At 38.8% G+C, this 21806-nt stretch overlaps 1 protein-coding gene across 1 annotated transcript in view; it reads right to left on the bottom strand.

The window, feature by feature from the left end:
- COL4A2 (collagen type IV alpha 2 chain) overlaps positions 1-21806 on the bottom strand; it is a 103559-nt gene that overhangs the window by 40817 nt on the left and 40936 nt on the right. The window contains exons 2-13 of the mRNA XM_026848822.1: positions 12872-13006; positions 12745-12789; positions 10570-10686; positions 9782-9853; positions 8171-8206; positions 8015-8077; positions 5720-5755; positions 5007-5048; positions 4411-4485; positions 3150-3194; positions 1884-1946; positions 1159-1203 (exon numbers count right to left, since the gene is read on the bottom strand). Coding sequence (XP_026704623.1) covers positions 1159-1203; positions 1884-1946; positions 3150-3194; positions 4411-4485; positions 5007-5048; positions 5720-5755; positions 8015-8077; positions 8171-8206; positions 9782-9853; positions 10570-10686; positions 12745-12789; positions 12872-12955 — 723 coding nt within the window. The 5' untranslated portion in view covers positions 12956-13006. The remainder of the gene's footprint in view (positions 1-1158; positions 1204-1883; positions 1947-3149; positions 3195-4410; positions 4486-5006; positions 5049-5719; positions 5756-8014; positions 8078-8170; positions 8207-9781; positions 9854-10569; positions 10687-12744; positions 12790-12871; positions 13007-21806) is intronic.

Here is a 21806-nt window from a genome sequence, read left to right as displayed (position 1 = left end):
CAACTGTACATCACACCATCAGAAAAGGAGCCTTGTGATTATTAGGTGTAAAACCTCTTTACGCTAGGTGGAGCTGGTGGTCTAAAAGTGAAGCCAGCAGCTCCCTAATTAACTGGGACTTCATCTGTGTGCAGACAGGACTTAACCATCCTTCTTTCTTTCTTAAAAATCAAACCACTCAAAAATCAACAAGAAGGTGGTCTTTGTCAACAGCACATCGATTAGGCTGTCCCCTCACACACACACGCTATACAGTGACGTTCCATCCAAACCAATGTACTTTCCATAAAATTGTTGCCAAGACTCTCCCTCAGTAAGGGGAAGCCACAGACCATTTCTGACTGGAGCATGAACCTATGTTAAGGTCAGCCAGTGGGCTTTAATGGGTTTTGCATCAGCCTTTCCATGTACATATCATTGATAGCATATTCCTTTCCACACCACCAGATTTTGTGATCGGACTGAATAGCTGTGCAAATGTTATTTTTTGTATTTTATGTACTTTCATGTACCATGTGTTTCATGTTATTATTGTTATGCCTTGGTGGCAGGACACATCCTTAAACAGCTAAGGATGGAGAAGCATGGAGAAGTCATGCATCCCACAGCTATTTGAATACTTCATGGAAGTGATTTCTAATGCTGACTGAAGAAGTCTTCTTCTGAGACCAAACAGAAAGTATGAGCTCTTCCCTGTCCAACAGAATGCTATTTTAAATATTTGGGTGTGTTTCCATGGGGACAGAGATTTAACCAGTATATTTATCAGTTTTCTTCTCTTCTTCTTTTGTGATATTCAAGATAACTGTACATCTCAACCACATCTGCAGAAAGGTATTCAAAATAGTAAGCATGTAGGAAGAAAATTACAGAAATTATGGTCGCCGTAATGGGAATAATGAAAATGACACCTCCCCACAGTGCTCTTAAAACATGCTCATGTTTTAAGCAAAACAGACTTTAATCACAGGGCGATTTTTTTTTTCTCACTGATGAGAAAAATAACTGACCCCAAATTCCAATGATGGATGAATCCAGATGATATTTGTTAGAATACAGCTGGTGTAATTACAGGCAGAATTTGTCCTCTTCAGTTTACTTTTCAGACAGATTGTCTACATATGTGTTAGAAACAAGAGTCTTGTATGAAATACTCACTCTTTCTCCACTGAGTCCTGGAAAACCATTGATGCCAGGTAGTCCCTATGAATAATCAAATTAAACAATAAAATTATCAAAATGAAGTGACATCCTAACATCCTAATAGTTAAGAATCATTATTATTTCTTAGCTAAAATAAATCTGACATCTTGAAACTCTAACACTAACACTCAGAGTTCAGATACTTTTTCAATGAAATTTATGTACGCTGCAAAGAAGTCTGAAATCTAATATGGTATTTGATTTTTCTCTCTTAATCAATACATTATAAACTGACTATGAAGATTTTAAAGATGGCTGAGATTTTTTTGTAAATGTACACTAAGTACTGTTCTCACTCTGTTAAAGCTCTTTCAAAACACTGCCCAAAAAACCCATCCACAGATGCTACAAGGTAGCAGTATTTAAATTAGCTTTTTCTGGGGAGTCACAAGTATCTGAAGCCAAATTCATATTTGTTAATCATGGTTTGAAGATGCACAAGGCTTCCCAGTGATGGTACAGTGGTATCTGTGAGTCCTGTGGGGCTCTCCTCCCAATGACATTTCAAAATGGCCTTTTTACTTTCCTGTATGCGGCAGTTTAGAGCTGGCCACAGCCTGGTGGGCTGAAGAACTATAATTTCTATAATTTGCTAATCTGTGTTTTGTTCCTGAAGGCAAACTCTCAGGTTGGATTTGCATGTTCAGCTGAGTAAATTTTACCTTTAATGAGTGACTCACCCTTTGTCCTGGGAAGCCCATTACCCCTTCTTCACCTTTTTCAGGAGCATAGAGAAGTACACCCTAGGAAACATTACACGTCAATTCAACATATGTCTTCATTATGTGCAAAAAAATTCTAGCACTATTTTATGGAAGCTGAACAGGAAGAAAACATTGTAACACATGGAGTATCTAATAATAGCTGCATGTGAAAGAACTGTAGTCCTTAAAATTAAGTGTAACATGTTTGCTTCATTACAATAGCGGGACCAGGCCATTAGGGAGAGGACAGGGTTTCCCTCCTATCATGTCCTCCTTCATTATTTCTTCTGTGGCTGCAACTCTGAAGAAGAGCCAAAGCAATTGTTCAGCTATACAACCAATTAAGCAACTCAGCTTATGCCCAAACTGCAGCTTCAGAGAACTATTTGGCAAACACAGGCATGCTGCTGTCTGTCCTAATATAAAAAAAAAAACCAAACCAGAAGGGAGAAACACATATCCCCTTTTGCTACATCAGCATAAAATCCACAGTTTTCCTAATGCCGTCAAGAAAATTCTACATGTGTAAAACCTGACCAACAGCTCAAGAACTGGCTAGCAACTGGACACGGAAAGCATCAGGGCTCTCACACTGCGACCTTCTCCCACAGCCTTATGGAGAAGCTGACCAGACCATCTGACAAAATAAAACTCTACAAAATGCTCAGTGATGCATCCCTAATTGGTAAAGACTGTATTTTAAATGACTCTGGGAAGTAAAAAGGAACCACTCAACGGCAAAGCTATTTAGACAGTCTAGAGGTTGCCTGTGAGTTAACTAAACCACATTCAGTCAAGCCTGGTTGACAGCTCTAAACGATACAGCAACACATGGGATTACTGTCCAGTAATTACTCGACAGACCTGATGACCAGTGAGACCAAAAGTCTGTATGTGATGGAGAGTAGACTGAAAAGGATTGAGAAAATTTCCGTATATACTTACTTAATGAAATTTAGTGGAATTTTCAAAGATCAGCAACAGTAAAGAGATTTATTAATAGTTAAAGGTAAAATTAAAAAGTGTATCAGGGAAAATCTTATTTTGGTAAACCAGTAAGAGAACAACTGATGGCACTGTAGAGTTATTACATGTCACGTTGTTCAGTTTTTCTAAAGCATCAGAGCTAGTGTCTCTGCTTATGTTGTTCCATGTCTATATTGCATCAGTTCAATGAAGAATGCACCTTCAGTAGTAACTCCAATATTATTATTTGTCTTTGTTCTTCTTCACTTGACTTACTGGGATTCCAACTTCCCCTTTTTGTCCAGGTTCTCCTCTTTCACCCTAACAATAAAGAAAAAGTATTCAGATATGTTAGGTATTTCCATTTACATTTCAATAACCTTCCTACAACACAAGGTGACAAATGTTTATCAAGAGAAAAACCACCACTCTTGTGCTGTTCTTTATTCATACACTTGTCATATGAAATGCATGTTTTCATAAGAAGTTTTAAAAGTTGTTTGTTTTTTTTTTTAATATTTGATAATTTTTCTGAAAAGGTTTCTAGGAATGTGAACACCTCAGGTTGTTTCCTGCTTTGTTCATGAGTTGTCTGGGTGGTGAGTGCCTAAGTAAAGCCTGTAAGTAAATGCATATTCTCCCATTTTGACTTACTGATTATCTATGATTTGTCTGACCAAAAGCAAGAGTTCCTGTTAGGATGAGACAAATCATAGTCTAACATCTACTCACTATATTGACAATAACTCCATTGAATATAAAGGCTCTCCAGATGAGTAGCTCATGTGTGGACTTCTCTGCTTAGTCATGGAAATCCCAACATGTATGTTACTTAACGCAGACTGCAGACAGTCAAAGGCATTTCTAGATCTTTCAGTATTGTACCAATTTACTTACTGCAGAATCTGCATGAGCCACATGAACTTTCTAACTTCAAATCTGGGACAAAAATTGGTCTGGAGGTTGGTGTCTGATACATAATACACACATACAGGGTATGAGTACCTCTGCTCCCAGCAAGAAGCAACAGATGAGAATAAACTTCATCTTGCTGTTGAGGATTTTGCCAATATGTATGAACAAGACTTAATTGTAAGTATACAAATACCTGCACCATATAGATAAATTATATAAACAAACACAGTAATTCAGATAGCTCCCTAAAGATATACTTGTTTTCCAGGAAGAAAATTTCACTCACTGTTATGAAAAATAAGACACTGAAGGATTTCTCAGCAGGTATTTCTGCTTGTAAACTGAGGTGTGAGTGATGGCCAGTAGTTGCATACTTAAACAAAAAGAACAAGTTTGCTGTAGGCACCTCTAGTCTGTGAGAAGTGCTTTCTGAAGTACTTTAGCCATCACAGTTTCAATAAATACTTAATGATCCAAGCTATGGCAAAGTAGCAGATTTCTCTTTTGATATACTGAAGTCTTCTAAGTACTATATGTAAAAGCACATTTCTACAACATTTTTGTTTTGGTACTGCAGAGCTCTTAGTTCCTTGTGTATTTTGGCAAAATACCCTGTAGTTACCTTGTGTTTGTCAGAGGGGACTCCCATCAGTTCTCTTGTAGGAAGCCCAGGTGGACCTGGAGGACCTGGGGGGCCCTGCAGGAAAAGCATAAGGGTACATTTACTAACAGTTATAATACCTTGTCAAGCTGTTGATCAGCACAGGGTCTAAGGAACTGCAACAAAAGGAGCAACACAGATTTGCCCCTGACAGGAGTACGGTTCTAAACCTCTGGACAAATTAATGGCAAGATAAATTAATTTTGTGCTGGGATTAACATATAGCAATATGTGGTCTTGCCCTGTGTGTTTCCAGAATGATGGTAAAGATTGTTGTTTTCTATAAAGTGGGCTGGCTCTATAAACTTCAGAAGCATTACCTCTGTGTTGGTGTAAATGAGGGCACAGCTAGACCTAGACATGTAGAAGTTAGTTCAGCTATGACATTCCTTATAGAGATTATAATTACTTTCAAAGCTATATTTGTTTGTTTTTCTCTTATAATTACATAATACAGTTGCAAACTAAGAGACAATTTAAAATAGGTCCCTTTATAAATAGCAAATGACATCAACATGTCCTTTAGTAGTGATAGTAATTAATTAGCTTTTCTTTACCTGTTCACCTTTTTCTCCATAGAAGCCAAGGCCCCTGTTGCCCTGCAAAAACAATAGATCAAGATTTACTAAGTGTTCGACTCAAGTTTTCTAATGTAAAATCCAAATATAAACATGCTTAAAGGCCTCTTCAGGCTTACAGGTCTGTAGGACACCACGGAAGAACTGCAATCAAATAATAGTCTAGGTTTACCTCAAAGTATTTTTATAGGTTTAGAAGTATTTTTATAGACCTAAACATTCAGAAAGACAACTCTAATTAAAATCCCATGCTACCAGTGCTTCTTACAACAGACTTTGAGTCATTCACTGAGTAATGTTGTGAAAAGATCAAGCATTTCTTTTGCAAGTTTTTTAATAACACTGGATGTTAAATAAAAATACCTAAGTGGGCTGGAACAATGAACTCATATATTTTTTTTCTGCTGAGATATAATTGAATATTGTAAAGACTGCAAGGATTCTCTGTTCATTGGAATCTACTGTGACTACAGTAGCAAATTAAATTTGGCTCTAGAACTGGTTTAAACTTTTCAAGGTAGGCGACCCCAGTGTAAGAATAACTTCTCATAGTATGCAGCCAACACAGAAGGTCTTGTGCTACACAGCCTTTGCTGCAGCCTGTGGTTCTTTATTTTACTGCCTTCAAGTAGGTCTTGGATAAACCTCAGCGACACAAAATCAACATAAACAACTCTGACACAAAGACTTACTTGTGGTCCTGGTGGTCCTGGGGGCCCTGGTGGTCCCTGGGGAAACACAATAGGGGAGACCAAGTTACTTATTGCTTTCTAATCAATGCATGCAGGAGGTAAGTTACTTTATGTCTCAAATATAAGCATATATTTAGAAGGCAGTGTATTCCTCAGCATTCAGTGTGCTGTCCTCACTATATTAGCTGTGTTTACTGTTCTGAAAAATACCCTCCTAAATCACATCGTAATCTCTCCTAACAGAATAAGCCTCCCAGTTTAGACCTAATGAAATCCCATTTTTATTTAAAGGAATAAGAACATGTCTTTTGGACCTTGACATAGTAACATTTTCAGCTCACACCTAAAGTTAAGCACATCTTTAAGTGCTTCACTTGACTGGTGTCTTGGTACTGCATTCATCTGTAAAAGAAGTTGAACTGCCATATATGCATCTCAGATTACCTATTTGGTACTGGACAGAGTGAAATCAAAGGAAGATGGTGGGAAATTAAACTGTAACAGGAAAAAAAGCTGCCATATCTTCCAAGAAGAGCAGTAGGAAAGCCATTAATTGGAGACAACCTGCCTTGATTGCTTCAGACAGCTATAGTATTCAACTGGCTCCAAAGGGCTCTACACATTAAAAACTCTGTCAAATGTGGGAAAGGTGGGGTGGATAAAAAGCATGAGCTTTGCAGAGAAGATGGTGAACAAGAGGCACAGAAAAGAGAGAGAGCTGCAGATGGAAGCATCTACCTACTAAGTCCCAAAAGGGATGTAGCCCAACCTCCAAGGAAAAGATAGTAACATTCAGGTGAAACCTGAAGTCATTAGACCTCTCTGCCTCACTATGTACCTTTGTGTGCATGAACAATAGACTTGTTCTGAAAAAAATTACTTCTGAATCAGTTTTGGTTAGGCAGGTAGTCTGTGAGTCATTGCCTAATCTACTGGGTGCAGGGCATCCCACTGCCTGGAGGCCCTGCAGGGACTTGGGGGAGCCACGCTTGCTTTCGTGCAGGATCTAGGACTTAGAGAAGAGGAATGATGAAAAGTCTGACCTGGGAAATGCTCCCAGGTCCCTCTTGCAGGTGAGTCACAGATTTAGAGACAGTAAATATAGTTGGATGTGTTTTGTTAAGAGCTGGAGATGGTGGGGGTCCATCTACTCTGGAAGAGTGTTCAAAAGAGATGTTGCCAACATGGCAACCAGAGGGATGTAGTCATGTGGCTCAGAAAATGTATGGTTCATAGCACTCCTGACATCCAAGATAAAGCATTTGAAGTCATTGCAGGGTGGGCTCCTGTGTGAACTTTGTGGGTTCACGCTAGAGGAAGAGTAAGTAAAGGATAAGGAGATTTCCCTTCAGGAGGACCAGAGGAAAAAGACAAGGTGCAGGTTACTTCAGGTGATAAAACAGGCTGCTGCAGAACATTAACTTTGGAAAGGCTTAGCATGCTGTGGATTTAGTTCTAGATTTTTTTATTTTTTTTTTTGGAGGCAGGTGTCCCTGAAAACAGCTGTGGAGGCTGTGTGTAAGAAGTTCTGAATTAATTTTTTTTCTCCTCAAATCAGTGATGTAGAGCAGGTTTGAAGTGTATTTTGACAAAACAATCAAAAAAGCAAATGCTATAAAGTTGTCTCACAGGAAAATAAAGCAAGCCTGAAGAAAATGAAATATGTTGTATTTGAACATCTGTTTCTCACCCATAAAACTATTAACCATGGTAATAAGAAATGTAGAAAATGGTGTCTGGAGAGAACACAATCTTCCCAAAGAACTATTCAGCAACAGTTGTCAACGTTAATGATGTAAAAGTTGATTTTGGAAAAAATGACTGAAAATAGTTTAAAAATAAAATTGTATTCTAAATACTAATGAGGAATGTTATGTATTCAATCTCAAGTGGGAAATGTGGAAAGCTAATATACATATCCTTTGTGAGCAGAAAAGATAATACATTTAGGTTCTGATACCTTTGATAACTCAGTGTAGGGGGATGTAGACTGGACAGAGTTGAATCATTACAAACAAGACTCTTTCAAGAAGGTTGAACAAATACAACATAAATCAAAAGCCTCTGGCCATACAGGCTGAAAGAAACTATACCTCTTTTTGCAATATTCATCCTTGTGGAATCAATGTCAGTGCTTTTTAGAAGGTTTTGCATCCAAGGACACCTGCTTGCTATTTTTAACTCTTTTTTTTTTCTCTATCCATTTGCTAGGTTATAAACCTACATAATGGAACTTGCTGATATAAGTCTTCTGTTAAGTTAATTTTCTACAGAATATATCTTAAATATACTTACTGGTCTTCCTCGCTCTCCTCTTGGACCAACAGGTCCTTGAATACCCAGCGCACCTGGAGGTCCCTTTAAATAAAAAAAAGCCCCAACAATCAATTAATGTTGTTCTAATATCAGTTACTATTGACACTTCATCACATTTGCTGTAATAATACTTACTTGAAAACCACCGAACCCTGGATCCCCAGGTTCCCCCTAAAAAAACCAAAGAAGTAAAAAATGCAATAAATACTATATAAAAAATGGAGTAAAATAGTTTTCTCATTCATTAGTTTTTTTCTTATTTCAAAAACTATCATAGCATGCAAAGCTACAAAAATCCCTACATACAGATGCAGTCAATACAGGTCTTGAGATAACCGAACATGGGCCACACAGATTCTGTACTTTCTACACATAGTATAGTTGCGTGCAATACAGTAGGAGAGTACAGAGTTGGCTAGGGAAGTCAGGGATCCAAACTAGATATAAGGCTGAAATAGAGAACAGACTACATTTAATTATTTCTTGAAAAATCCTATCTAACCAGTGGCTTAATTAGGGCTATAACCTTAGCTGAAATGTACAAGCTCATTTTTCATGAGTTGCATGGGAATTACCGAATCATTCTGATTCTCTTCTGACTCACTACAAGCATTTGGAACATACTGTCTTCAGTGACCACATATTTTAACTGCAGTACATGTTGAAATGTTTTTGGAAATTGGATCCAAAAATGTTCTAGCTCAAAGACCTTCCAATACCCATAAATAATGGGTAAATAATAATTCAGTCCAGACACCTTCCATCATTTTGAATAGCATCCGAACTATCTAGTTAATTTGAGTTTAGTTAACAGAGTAATTTGTGGAACTCAGTACTTTCTGAAATAAATACAGGTGTCAGTATCCATCCTTGGCCACAATATACTTGAGCAATTCTTAACCATTACTTAGTCATGCCTTCATCATTCCTAATTACTAACAAGTGCAGATTTAAAGAGTTTCTGAAAGGCAAAGAAGATTCTACAGGCAACTTACAAATATGTCAACAGAAAAACCTATTTTGGCACTCATCACTGGCACAAAATAAGACAAATGATGTCAGTGGATCCCTCCTGTGCTGAGTACAGCTCAGATGCAGCTTTGTACATAAATGTGTCACAATTTATGCTCTTGACGGCATATGTAACCCATTATCTTTATCTGATACGTTCAAATTACACAAGACTATATATATATATATATATATATATATATATATATACATATGAATGAGAAAAAGCCACAAGTGATTACAAAACACGTTTTAAGGTTTAGATGCAACAAGGACCCATAGGAATACTTGGGATTTAGTAAATAACTAAATAATATATTGAAGAATATTTTATCCCAAGTCAATCAAACTCCTGTAAGAAAATTATATAGAAAGGATGCTAATATTAAATAGAATCATTCACTGGACAAAACTATGTCAAAGGAATGATTTTGCCATGCATGATACAAAGGTAGTCACCAAATAAAGAAGGTAATACTTGAACTACAACATCTCCAGTGCCTCTGCAATGCAGGCTGGAATATCTTGTAAATGACTGAGTGGAGACTTTTTTCCCTGGATATCAGATAGACTTTGCTGTAACCAGAGAAAGCAGAAGATGTCTTGCAAAGCCTATACAGAGTCAAAGTGAGCTTCTTGGGACATGTCTGTCAGAGTGTAAAAAAAAATAACCCTCCATCATCTGCTTGTAAAACTGTATTGAACATGAATATCTCACAGGAGTTACAGACATACCCTGTATCGACTTGCAATGTCCGGTGGCAATATATAGGGCTCCCCCTTCTGGCCCTTTGGCCCTTGGACTCCCTGGAGGTGACCAAAAAAATACCAGAAGTAAGCTTTCATATCATATATGTTAATACATAAACAGCTAGGAGTAATAAAAAAACATTTGTTGGGGTTTTCATGAGAATATACATACTGCTGTTTAGAGGCAGAGACTACGCCTAGTTTTGGAAATTCATGGTTTCCAAACAAAGCATAAACCCTCATAGTATATAAAAGCATGGTTTTCTCATTCCGAGGGAAAAGCTCCCCATGGAGCTGGGAGTGGTATTATGGGTTAGCATCTCCTAACTAGAGCAGCAGCTGCAACTCCCCAGGGCTGACATGTGCCCTGATAAATCCAGGAGCCCCGCTGCTCACCTCAGCACGATCCTACGTACTGCGCCATGGAAAGCCAATACTCTGGCCATGGGACAGGGAAGGAAAAAGTTACTTTCATCAGGAATTGTGAGTTTAATATCATTTTATTGCTGTTGGATAAAGCTGTACAGATTTTCCTGAATTTATCTCTCCACAAGACGTACGTGACAGGTATAGCTCTGGGCAGACCTCCCAGCCCTGGCTGCAATTTACTAACTAAGCACAGGGCAGCGTGTCCACGGTAAGTCTGCATGGATGCTCTGCTAGGCCAAAAAGGAGCTCCATTAACAGATGTCCCATTCACCCCCAACACACACGTGAATGAAACTCACTTCAGTAATGATCTTAGCTTCAGATACTCACTGCCAACTACTTACAATGGTACCAGGGAAACCTGAGAGTCCAGGAGTTCCTGAGTCACCCGGGTCACCTACTGTCCCATTACAGCCATCATGACCCGGTTTCCCCCTTGATCCTGGCTGCCCTGGATGACCCTGTTGAGGAAAAAAAAAAGTGTTTATCTATCCATCTGTTTCTAGTTTTGCTTTTCCTGTAGTCACACAGTATTTAGACATTCTCACATTAAGCCCAAGGCTTGGATCCATGGGAAACTATGATTTTCAAAGGCAGAAACAGACAGTGCCTTTTTTTTTAATATAGCTGCAGCTTGAACCAGATGCCCTAGACAGCTTGAAAAAATGAGTAGTGAAGGACCTTTCAGAAAGGGTAGGAAAGCTATGTTCAATGCAGGCTCTGTTAAACACAGAACTAAGCCAGATGAGGCTGCTGCGCAGGGAGCCACCAAGAACTGGGATTGTTAAGCATTTCAGTGCTTCACACTGGAAGAGTGGGAAGAAAGGTTCCTCACTAGCTTTGAACAGCTTCCAAACTGGGAAAAAAGTCAGAGATACTTTTGGAGCTAGGTTGAGTGTTGTGATGAGGCTGTAAGTATGGAAGCAAACAACATGGAGCCTCTGAAAAGTTACTGCTGTCTCAGACTGCATTTCCATAGCTGTACCTACACTCGCCTTAATTTTTGTTGCTTCTGGTTTGCACTGAGGCTGATGAGAAACAAATCTACCCTTGAACAGCATTTTCTTCCAGGGGACTCAGAAAACCCAGAAAAGAACATAAAACATTTCTGCCTTCTCCTCTATCTAGAGCAAGAGTTTTCTCTTTGCTTCTGATCCCTTGCTTAGAAGAAAAAGAAATCTGTCCATGTCCTTACCTAGCTCCATCAAGTACTGGCATTCCTCACCCCAGAACAGATTCAGGCTTGCCTCCAGCCCCAGTTCCTAGCACTGTGCCATTACAGTTCGTACATGTGCCTATCTATCTGCCTTCCAATGGTTAGTGTTAAGTCCTGGCCTGAGAAAACTGGTCAGAGAATGTAAGCGAGTGGGAAGGGCATGGGAGTTTGAGGACAGGACACAATGAGCATGCAGGTTCAAGTAGTCTAAGGTATTTATCCCACCCAGCACAATGTGCTGAACTCGGGCAGGCAGGGCTAAAAAAACTTGCTCAAGTAAGAGCAGTCCTGCTATAGCAACATGGAGCTTCACAGGAGAGTGATTTACTCTCTTTTCCAGGATATTAGAGTGCTTAGAAAAAATTCAGTATGACATGCTGAAATGAACAAGATGCTTGGCTTCAGGAGTGTTAATAGGAATGGGAAAGAGGGTCTTCTGCTTTTCCTTTAAGAGTGAGAAAGAGGAATAGGAGGAAGATTGTGAGAGAGAAAGCCCTGAAACTCGATAGGGAGCTCTTTTGGAAACAAAAAGGGGTGAAAGGAGAGTGGATGTGGATGCGTGGGCTGCAGAGTGGGGCCCTGGTGTCAGGGAGCACTACAAAGGAAACCCAAGCCTGGGAACTCTGTGCAGGGATTCCAGTGACTCAGATTTCTTTGTTATTTTATGACACAAGTTGCAAAGAAGTGTAAGCTGGGAAAATACTGTGCTGTGAACTTTACCCGGTTTTCCTCTTTGAATATTTCAGTTTCATGGACCTGGTCGATTTGTTCAAAGTTTGACACTTTAGTGTTCAGTAAGATTTTTAACACTATCTCAAGCATGCCATATGAGCTATAAAGCAAGTAACAATGGTTAGTGTTCTTAAAATCATCAGTCTTTCTATGTGCATTGTAACTCTGAAATAATCAAGGAATGACCCACTGGTGTCCTTCTCTCACAGACTTAAGAGATGTGAAGCACTTATCTCACAGCTCTTTCCTACAAAAGAACATACTTAGCTGGGTAACCTCCGGGGACACTGGAAATTTCTGTCCTTTCTTGTCCCCTCTACAAGGGGATTTCTCCATAGGACAAAGGAAATGGACTTTAATTATCTGAGGGAATAAGAGGGAGCACAGATTCTGCTTTCCTGCTGTGTATTTGCAGTTCCATTCACTTCAGTAAATGCCCTTAGCTTAAAAGTGCGTACGTGGCTGATGCAGAATTTAACCCAGAGATTTTAATTAAAGTACAAAGGCTTTAAACTAGCCTGCAATATTTGCAGTTGGTGATTTCTTAAAGATGAAGTAACTGGCTACTTACAGGAATGCCATCTGCCCCGGGGAATCCAGTGACTCCTCTTTGCCCCTAGAATGAAACAGTACAATTAAAACTATGTTCTGCCCAGTATTTTGCTCACTGTCTAAAACATCTGATATTCAAAAGTTACCACTTCTCCTTTGGGTCCACTTATTCCTGGATATCCTCTTTCACCTTTGTGACCTTTGGGACCTTGCACTCCTGGGATCCCCATCAATCCTGGTGGTCCAGTGAACCCCTGTGATCCAAGGAGTCCTGGCTGGCCCTGATAAAAATAATAAAAAAGCATTTATTTAGGATCAGTTGTGATGCATGAAGCTGGATTAGTTATCACTGCTGCAGTGGAGTCAGTCTCTTGAAGAGAAAATAAACACAGAATCTCTTTCCGTTCCAGTAGGCCAGACTCTTTGATGAACGTCATCTGGAAACACCACACAGAGAAACTCCAGCAATAGTGACCACATTGTGTGTGACAAAATCAATACATGGAAATTAACACTGATATCAATATTCACTACTTGAATAACTGTGGCTACTCTATGAAAAAGTGTTTTCTTTGGAATAAGGCTTCCCAAGAGTGATTCTCACTGACCTACAATATAACCAATTACACTCCAATCAAGTAAAATATGCTTAACTGTGAAATCCACTTAGTGACCATATTTCTTACAAAGGGAGTCTGATATTTAATGGTAGGAATTTCTGCCTTTTTTGGGATGATTAGATGCACACACATCCACACAGGTTGAAGAGTCACACACAGAGCTCCCTTGTCATTCTCCCTTCCAGCGCTGGTTCAGCTCTTCAGGCCACTTCAAACATTGTTTAAAAATAATACCCTGTTGACTGCCAACATCACAAGGCTCAAAAGGGGAAAAATCATTTTGAAATGACACAATGGTGGTTTAAGTAATGGATTGTGACAGTATGTCTGAGATCTGTGAACCAAAGTATTTGAAAGCCATTCCAGACGTAGTGTCACCAAAGGCACATATGGTTTGCATGCTCTAAAGCACTCAATGCACTAACGACACTAATATTAAATCGCCGCAGTCTCTTCTGGAGAAATATGCTTCAATGGTGCAAATCACGATTTACTAAGATGTTCTAATTAAGTCGATTCTAATGAAAGTATTTTTAAAATGCAAGTAAGAATTTCACAGACCAGTCTGCAACAGCATCAATATCTCACAAAGCAAGAATTACAGCAAAACGTGAGCAAACAGATATATATTTATAAAAATAAGTTGATAAAAAAATAACACCTTGTTTTAATATAAAATACTTACAGTCTCACCCATGCCTGCAAAGAAAGAGCTAGAAGATGAAAACAATTCCTGTCCAAGAAGGATAACAGTTCAACTTCATTTAATGCTGTTGAGGTGGGAGGATGAAGGAGGGCAGTGTGAGGACTTGAAGAAATGCACCTGAAGATATCCTAATTTCTATGTATTCGGGAAGTTGTGGTAAAGATACTGAACAACGCCTTGTTGATATTAGGCAAAATTTATTTTATTGTCATACTGAAGGATAGGCCCATTTGTGACACACTTCACACTTGCAAAACTTCAGTGTAAACAATCTATCTGTAATCAACATTTATCTCTGCTACAGTTGCACTAATATCACAAACCCAAAAGCAAACACTATGACTGAAACATAGCTTACTTCTAATTTTAAAACCAAATCGATTCTTCACACTGCTTTTGTGGAAAATGGCTGTCACAACAGTTGGGGTAGGTTTTCATATTTTAAATCTTACTGTATTATATCAAATGAGTCCATACTGAGAAGCTGACACAGCCAAAGTACAAAACTCCGTGCATTTTTTTTTTTTCTTGGAAGAAGTGAGCCAATATGAAGAATGAATTACATGGCATTCCTCAGGACAAGCCAGAAGAATGGATCTCTTACAGCGTGGATCTGTTGCTATACTGTGATGATTACTTTGACAAAACTGTTGGATAGGAGCATTGCCAAAGGACACCATGGATTTAAGCATTTGAGCTGTCAATATGAAAGAGAATCTCCTCCTTACAACCAAGTGCAACTTTATATAGGATGCCTACTTCTAAACCAAGTCTGCTCATGCTAATTATTACATGCTAGGAGGCCAATGTCTTTTCAAGCTAATAAACCGAGAAGTAACAAAGGTTATTGAATACATATAAAATATAGGATGATTTGTATTGGCAGGAGGCATATGCATCTGAACAAGAGGCTGCTCATTTCCTTACGTCAGCCATAGCTGGTTATTACAGATGCATCTTTCTCCACATCAGAAGTTTTCAGTTTTTTAAAAAACAGTGAATCTCTAAAAGTTATTCTATGGGTGTGTGAATCCTTGTCTAAAAAGATTCACAACAGACATACTTTTCTTAGTTAGCTGACTCAAATGGAAAGATGCTGATTAGAAGCACTAGAATAATGTTTTAAATCTGAATCAATATTCATCAGTGTGAGCTCCAAGATAAGGAAACAGAAGTCTTTTTTGATGTAACTTTTTATCAACTTTTATTACCTATTATGGCTCAACATTTAAGTATAAATGAATTAAGAGAGAGTGCATATGAGCATAAATCATGGAACTGCCTTTTTAGGGAAATAATAGATATTTCATTCATTTCAATTGTCTGTGTTTTTCATTGTTTTTTGTAGAGCAGTATCCATGCTTATGCAAATATCAATATAAAATATTTATATCTTACTATAGAGGCTTAAAACTTAATTAAATACTTAAATTAGCTTGTTCTTCCAAATCTGGGAAGGAACTTTTAGGAAGGATGAAAATGTGTCTTATACACCTGCAAGGAACAGAGAAGAGTTATTAAAATTCATTTGTAGATATTAGAGCTGGCTCCAGTTTCCGTTTAATTCTGAAAGGTTCTGAAAACAAATGTTTCAGTTACTTCCACAAAGAAAGGAAAACATGGATTCTGTACATGTATGTAAATGCATGTAAAACATTTAATTGTAACTTCTGATAAGATGTTGGTTATGTTCAGAATTGTCAAATCTGTTCCAGGCTTTCAGCTTTCGGGGGCCATGCAGAGCTGCATTACTTCAAAGTTGGTATTACATGGAACATGGTTACCTCTCTAATTCCTACACCAAATACCACTCTCCCATTTCCAGCCTCATTTTCCTATCTGGTGTGGATGAAGAAGTAAACAAGGAATGGAAAATGAGGAAGAGAGCTGGGCAAAGCCAGCGTCTCTTCCCCATGCTTTCCTGGAAATTATCTGATCATTTGTTTGTTGAGGAATAGGGGTTATTTAATATTATTTGCAATAAAGACAAGGTCCTCCTGGGACCAGTTTAGCATGAGGCTAGAGTCAGAGCTGGGGAAGTACTTAGTATCATGACGATGTTTGTATAATTCTTCAGCCAATTAGTACCTTGGCTTGTTAACCGAACTAACTTTGTTAACCTTTGTTAACTCAGACTTGTCATGTTTTACTCTGCTTTCTTTATGTTAGATCTTTTGTTGAATGAGTATGTCCTTTTTTCATTAGCAAATGACCTAAGAACATTCTCTTTTGCAAAGGTCATTGAGGAGATTTAAGCAAAGACAATCAATTTGAAAGGTTTAGTCAAATAAAGCGTGACTCAATTATTAGAGCCCCAAATTCCCCTGTGTGAAATATACCACACATGGTACTGCTCTGCTTGTACTCCTGGAGGGTCGGAAATCCTAGAAAATTCTCCAAAGCTGTGAAATTGTGTCTGAATTAAATTTCCAGGTTAAAAAAAAAAAAAAGGAAGCAAACCTAGGGAAACATGCTATCCCCATCTGTCATATTTTAGACAACTCACAAAGTATTTTCTCGGGTGCTTCCTTTCCTTAAATGATAAAGCAATGCTGACACGTGCTCTGGCCCATAGTGCTCTCTGGCAGAAGTCTTCCCATTTTACTGGGGTGAACTGGAACTCTTTTCAAATCCAGAGCATGGCATGATTACCCCGTCACCATGGGTGAGGCCAGTGCTAAGATGCTCACCTAAGCGTACCATGGCATGCTGTGGTCAGCACCTTGGAGGAAGCATGCGAGAAGAAAATGAAAAAGTGGGCTGATGGAATATCTTGAAGACTAAGAAGAAGTTTTTTCTTTGTCCTTATACAAAACTTCCATGACTGTTCAGATGAATTACAAAGCTTCCAATGTCAGGAAACACTCCTACATCAGCAGTCCCTGCTTTGCTCTTCCTGCAACTTCAGCTGACTGGAAGAGGTCTTGCACAAATCATGTAGCCAGCCCAGCAACATGCAAAAGCTATTTCAAGGGAGGAGCAAAGGTCATAAATTTAAGAAGCCTGGAGAAAATCTTCCCAGAAAACATTTGCAATGCTATATATACATTGTCGCTTGTCCAGTGACATGCATGAAAGAAAATGCTGTTGGGGTTGTGAATGCATTTAATAACAGCATTTTGCAATTAAATCCCAGTGGACTTAAGAAGATCCTTAACAGACTTTAAAATTTGTACTAAATGTTCATGTTCTGCAGCTTGAACTTTAATTTCCAGTTCTTTTAGAATCAGTCAAACGAAAGAGATGTCATGTTGAAATGCTTTCTTCCCTCTAATTTACTGCTAAATTTACAGTGTGGAAACAAAATTGGTAGAGAAGGGTGCACTAATTTTGAAAGCAACCCATTGTTTAAGGTGCCATACAAATAAAGATACAATAAATAACAGTACCTGTTCCAGAGGTTTTAAAATACAAGAACATCATCATGAATTGCTGAGAAATCCACCTGCCAGCATGGAGGTATGAAGAAAGGAGAAAACTGTTGATTCACAATAATGAGGAGATGGAATCAGCATTACTGCAGAGCTTCACTGTCATTGAACACATTTCTCCACATTTCATTACAGACTTCCACTTTGCAACTGCTTCTATTATACAGAATCTGATGATTCAGTATTCCCCACATGAAATTGTGCTTGTAGGCCATCATTTATTTAACAGTGGACAAGAAGAAGGGAGGTTAATTCCCTGACATTTAAAAAGGTCATTGGTAAAAGGACAAGTTCACTTCCTGTGGGAAGGGTGATCTGACCATGACAGACAAGTGGGAGCTGGAAGTTTTTGTAAGAGGGTTCAGCCTGGAACAGTCCCTGTAAGAACAGATGGGAAAAGGATGTGATAGCAAGGACCTCGATGCAGTTCCACTACAGAGAGACAAGCAAGTGGAACAGAGAGCAACTCACCAGGGAATAAAATTGGTTCTAAGAAAAATGAGCAACTTCTGACCTGATTAAAAGTGCTAACCCAGGAAAAGGCATCCCCACAGGCACACAGAAAAGAAACAGAAAAGTTTTTAAACGTAATGCTGGCAAAACATGGAGAATGGGGTGTAAATGTAGGGAATTTACAATTCTCTGAGGCATCTTCCATGGTGGTAGGCATAGTAAAGAAATCATTGAGCCCAACTAAAAAACGTATGACTTTAGTGCTCCTCCCACCCCCAAAATATAAACTACAAGGAACAACCTCAAGAACCCTGCTGAGGCATACTGAGTGAGACTGGGATGGGTATATCACCTGGCATTTCTCCTGGAGTGTAAATTCAGGAGTTTATGGATTGAACATATTAGAGGGGACTATGTAAGGGAAAGGTTTGGGGTTTCAACTCCATGCAGTGCACGCTGTTCCAGAAATACTTCAGCTATGGGGTTGCACAGCTTTGGGCTGAGAGGCAGAGAAAAGCAGACCACATGGAGCATCTTGCTGCCATAACTCAACCAGTTCATTTCAAGTCGGTGACTGCTTTCTGGCGGCCCCAGGCTGCACAGTATGGACAGATCTCTGGAGAGCTCATCACACCCCCCTCTGACTATTTACATAACCAATTCTAAGACAAATTTAAGACCCAATGGGTCTTAACCGGTTATTTTTGCATAATCTCTCCATGGCAGGCATACATGTGTAGTCTTCCTTTCCTGCCAGCTCTGCTAAGATGATGTTTTTGTTTACCCACACTTCTCGGTGGTTACTGGAATAAACCAAGTTTAATACACCTCACTTTCAAAGTTTTGCTGGACACAACGTTAGCCACTGATGAGCACAACATCTGCCATGATGAAGAAGTCACCGGTACATTTCTACACCGTACATCATTACACTGTACATTGATAATGTAGTTTGAATGGTTTCACCCACTTCAGCAACTCAGAGTTTTGTTTTAACAAGACTTTAATATTTTTGCAGTTTCACCTGGGTAGAGTAAGTCAAAACCATCAGTGGAATGGTAGAAAATATAAATATATAGGGTAAAACACAGCAAATGCTAGCCACTGGAAAGAAAAAATCCTGACGTTTCTGCAGGCTTGGTTGTTAAACATATTTGCGTGTCACTTTATTTCTGAGTCTTCAGGACTGTAATAGTGACTATTTTCTAAAAGACAGATGATCAATCTGAATTTGCAGTGAGCATTCAGCAGCTCCTCACTAGGTGGCACCAGCCATTGCCGCTGCAGGCAGCCCCGACCACCGCAGGTGCACCTTTCCAGAGCATGTTACAGCCTTCGGGAAATCTGATGAGGAGTTCGGGTAGGGTCAAAACATCTTTGTGCGAGGTCTAAGACCACAAAAGCAGAACGTTTCCTTCAAAATGTCTAGCAGTGAGATAGCTGTCAAAGTGCTAATGGGATGAAATTCATCAATGCAACTGAGCAGCTCGGCTTCCTGAAGTGCCTCTGTTTTGTTGTTCACCCTTTATTTTATGTAGAAGGACTTGGTCTTCTAAGAGGAATGAGAAAAACTTGTTATTTTACTTCTCCAGTGAATTTCTGAATTTACATTTAATGTCACAGGTCTGCATCTTCTCAAATTTATATTCTGAATCTGTATTTTACTGTAGGACTGGCATTAACTTCTGCCACCACATGGTTACCAGTGTTAGGCAGGGATGGACTTCTATGATATCACTTGAATAATGATAAGGAAATTAAGCAAACCTTTCTCATGTGCCTTAAGCTGTGTGATATTCAATTCTTAAGCACAGAGTAGCACTGAAAGAGTCAGCAGGCTTTAAAAATAATTACACAGTTAATAGTTATTTCTATTTTTAATTTATCTTTTGCTACTTCAGAGAAGGTTATTTAGCTGAGTTTCACATTCCAGCTCATTTTCTCAGAAAAAACTTTCCTTCTCATTTGTTAAAAAGCTTTTTTTATTTATACCAAAAAGTAAACAAAAAAATTGCAGAATTCACTTTAAGTTAAAAATAACTAAAAAATGAGGCTAGTTCAGCTTAGTGGCATGGTAACAATTTGCTGCTCTTTCAATTACATTGTCTGGACATGCGACATTTTCTCTCAGGACAGCGGTGACCAAATTACATTAACATTAATTCCAGAGCAGTGATTCATCTTACAGAAGGGTTTGGGTTTTTTTTTTATGAAGGAAGGAATAAACAGTAAATCTCCATTAAAAAAGAACTATGAAAGGGTTCTCTTTATCAGAAGCTACAGCCCTTTTCTGTAGTCAATAAATGAAATAATTTTGTACTGTTTTCTGTTCCCACGGTTTGATCTAATTTGTGATCTTCCAGAAAGTTGCTATGTCACCCAAGAAGATAAAACACACATAAAAGAAAATATATGATGGAATGTAGGTCAAGCACTCAAAAGAACCAGTGAAAAGTCTCTTCATGTCACAAAATACACAGAAGTATACGTCAGAAATGCTTTCCGTACTTTGCAGAGCTGCTGTAGAAAGAACGATACTTGGGACCATGATGGCAATGGTCTCTCGAAGATATACATCAGAAAGGGCAAGTCTAGAGAAAACCTCATGAGAATTTCCATGCTAAGTCTTGAAAAGGTTACTGCGTAGAGGAAAGGAGAAGAGGAAGGAGGAGAAGATGTGGGAAGGAAGCGGTGGGCAAAGAGGAAAGGTGGTTTTGTTTGCACACTCAGTAAGGGGATAGCTCTGGCAGACGAAAGCAACCTTTCTGCTGAAGTATGGTTGCGCAGACAAATGGGGAAATTTGGGATCAGAATTAAGACATATATTAGCAAATATATCTATCTAGTGAGCATGCTCTACCTAATTATGTGATAGGACTTGTAATGACTTGAAAGGCACCAGATTTTTTTAAGGATTGTATCTATTGAACAGATGTAGACACTTACTTACATGCAGTGTGGTCATCCAAAGCTCCCATAAGGTCAGTGTGACATTTTATGGCATAATATAGACCAATGCAGATTTTCAAACTAGGTCAAATAAATGCACCCTGAATATGACGAGTTTTCTTAACTGTCTATAAAAGGAGCTTAGGTCTCTAGCTCAAGTGTTGACCTTCACATTTCTAAACATTCTAACCTTTCTAAACTGTGCAAAAAGGCAATACCCCTACAGATCAAGTCCTGGAATTGTGGATTTAGCAGTTAGGATTAACACTCAAATAAACTTAGCACAAAAATTATGCTGCATGAAAAAGAAGCTGGATATAAATGCAACAAATTTACTAAACTTGGCAGGCAGTATATGCCAGAACCATTGCTACTGGTGGTGCACAATAGCAGGATATTCTTGGAAGTCAGAAATGCCTCAGCATAAAAAAGGGATCAGATGTTAATTTTGTCTGCTCAAAAGCATATCCATTTATTCCAAGTATATCACCTGACCCCTACTTTGCTTCCTTTTTGGCTACTCAGATACATGTTTCTTTTAGATTGCTATGAGCCACATAAAGACCAGCACTTCTAGATAGCTTCTTAGCTTAGTTTCTATCATCTTTATTCAGGGCATAATAAAATTTCTGCCTACATTGGGCTCTGCTAAAATTCTGGTATGAGACTCTGTCAGGATGTAAGGGGATCATGGGGAAATCTTCAGATCTCAGAAACCGGCAGAGCTGGGGCTTGCCCGACACTGTGCAATGTAGACAGATGCTTTGGGCTAGTGTGAGAGTGGAAGTGTGATTAACATTGCTCCTCACTTTGTGTTGGTGAAACTGAGAGTACCAACCTGAGACAACCATAAAACCAGAAAAAAACTACTTCTGTTGACATGTAAACATTGTCCCTCTGACTTCCAACTAAATACTGTCCT

The sequence above is a fragment of the Athene cunicularia genome (assembly GCF_003259725.1).
Source record: "Athene cunicularia isolate RWA chromosome 1 unlocalized genomic scaffold, athCun1 chr1_part1, whole genome shotgun sequence".
NCBI lineage: Eukaryota > Metazoa > Chordata > Aves > Strigiformes > Strigidae > Athene > Athene cunicularia.
This window is presented reverse-complemented; position numbering and strand designations above follow the sequence as displayed.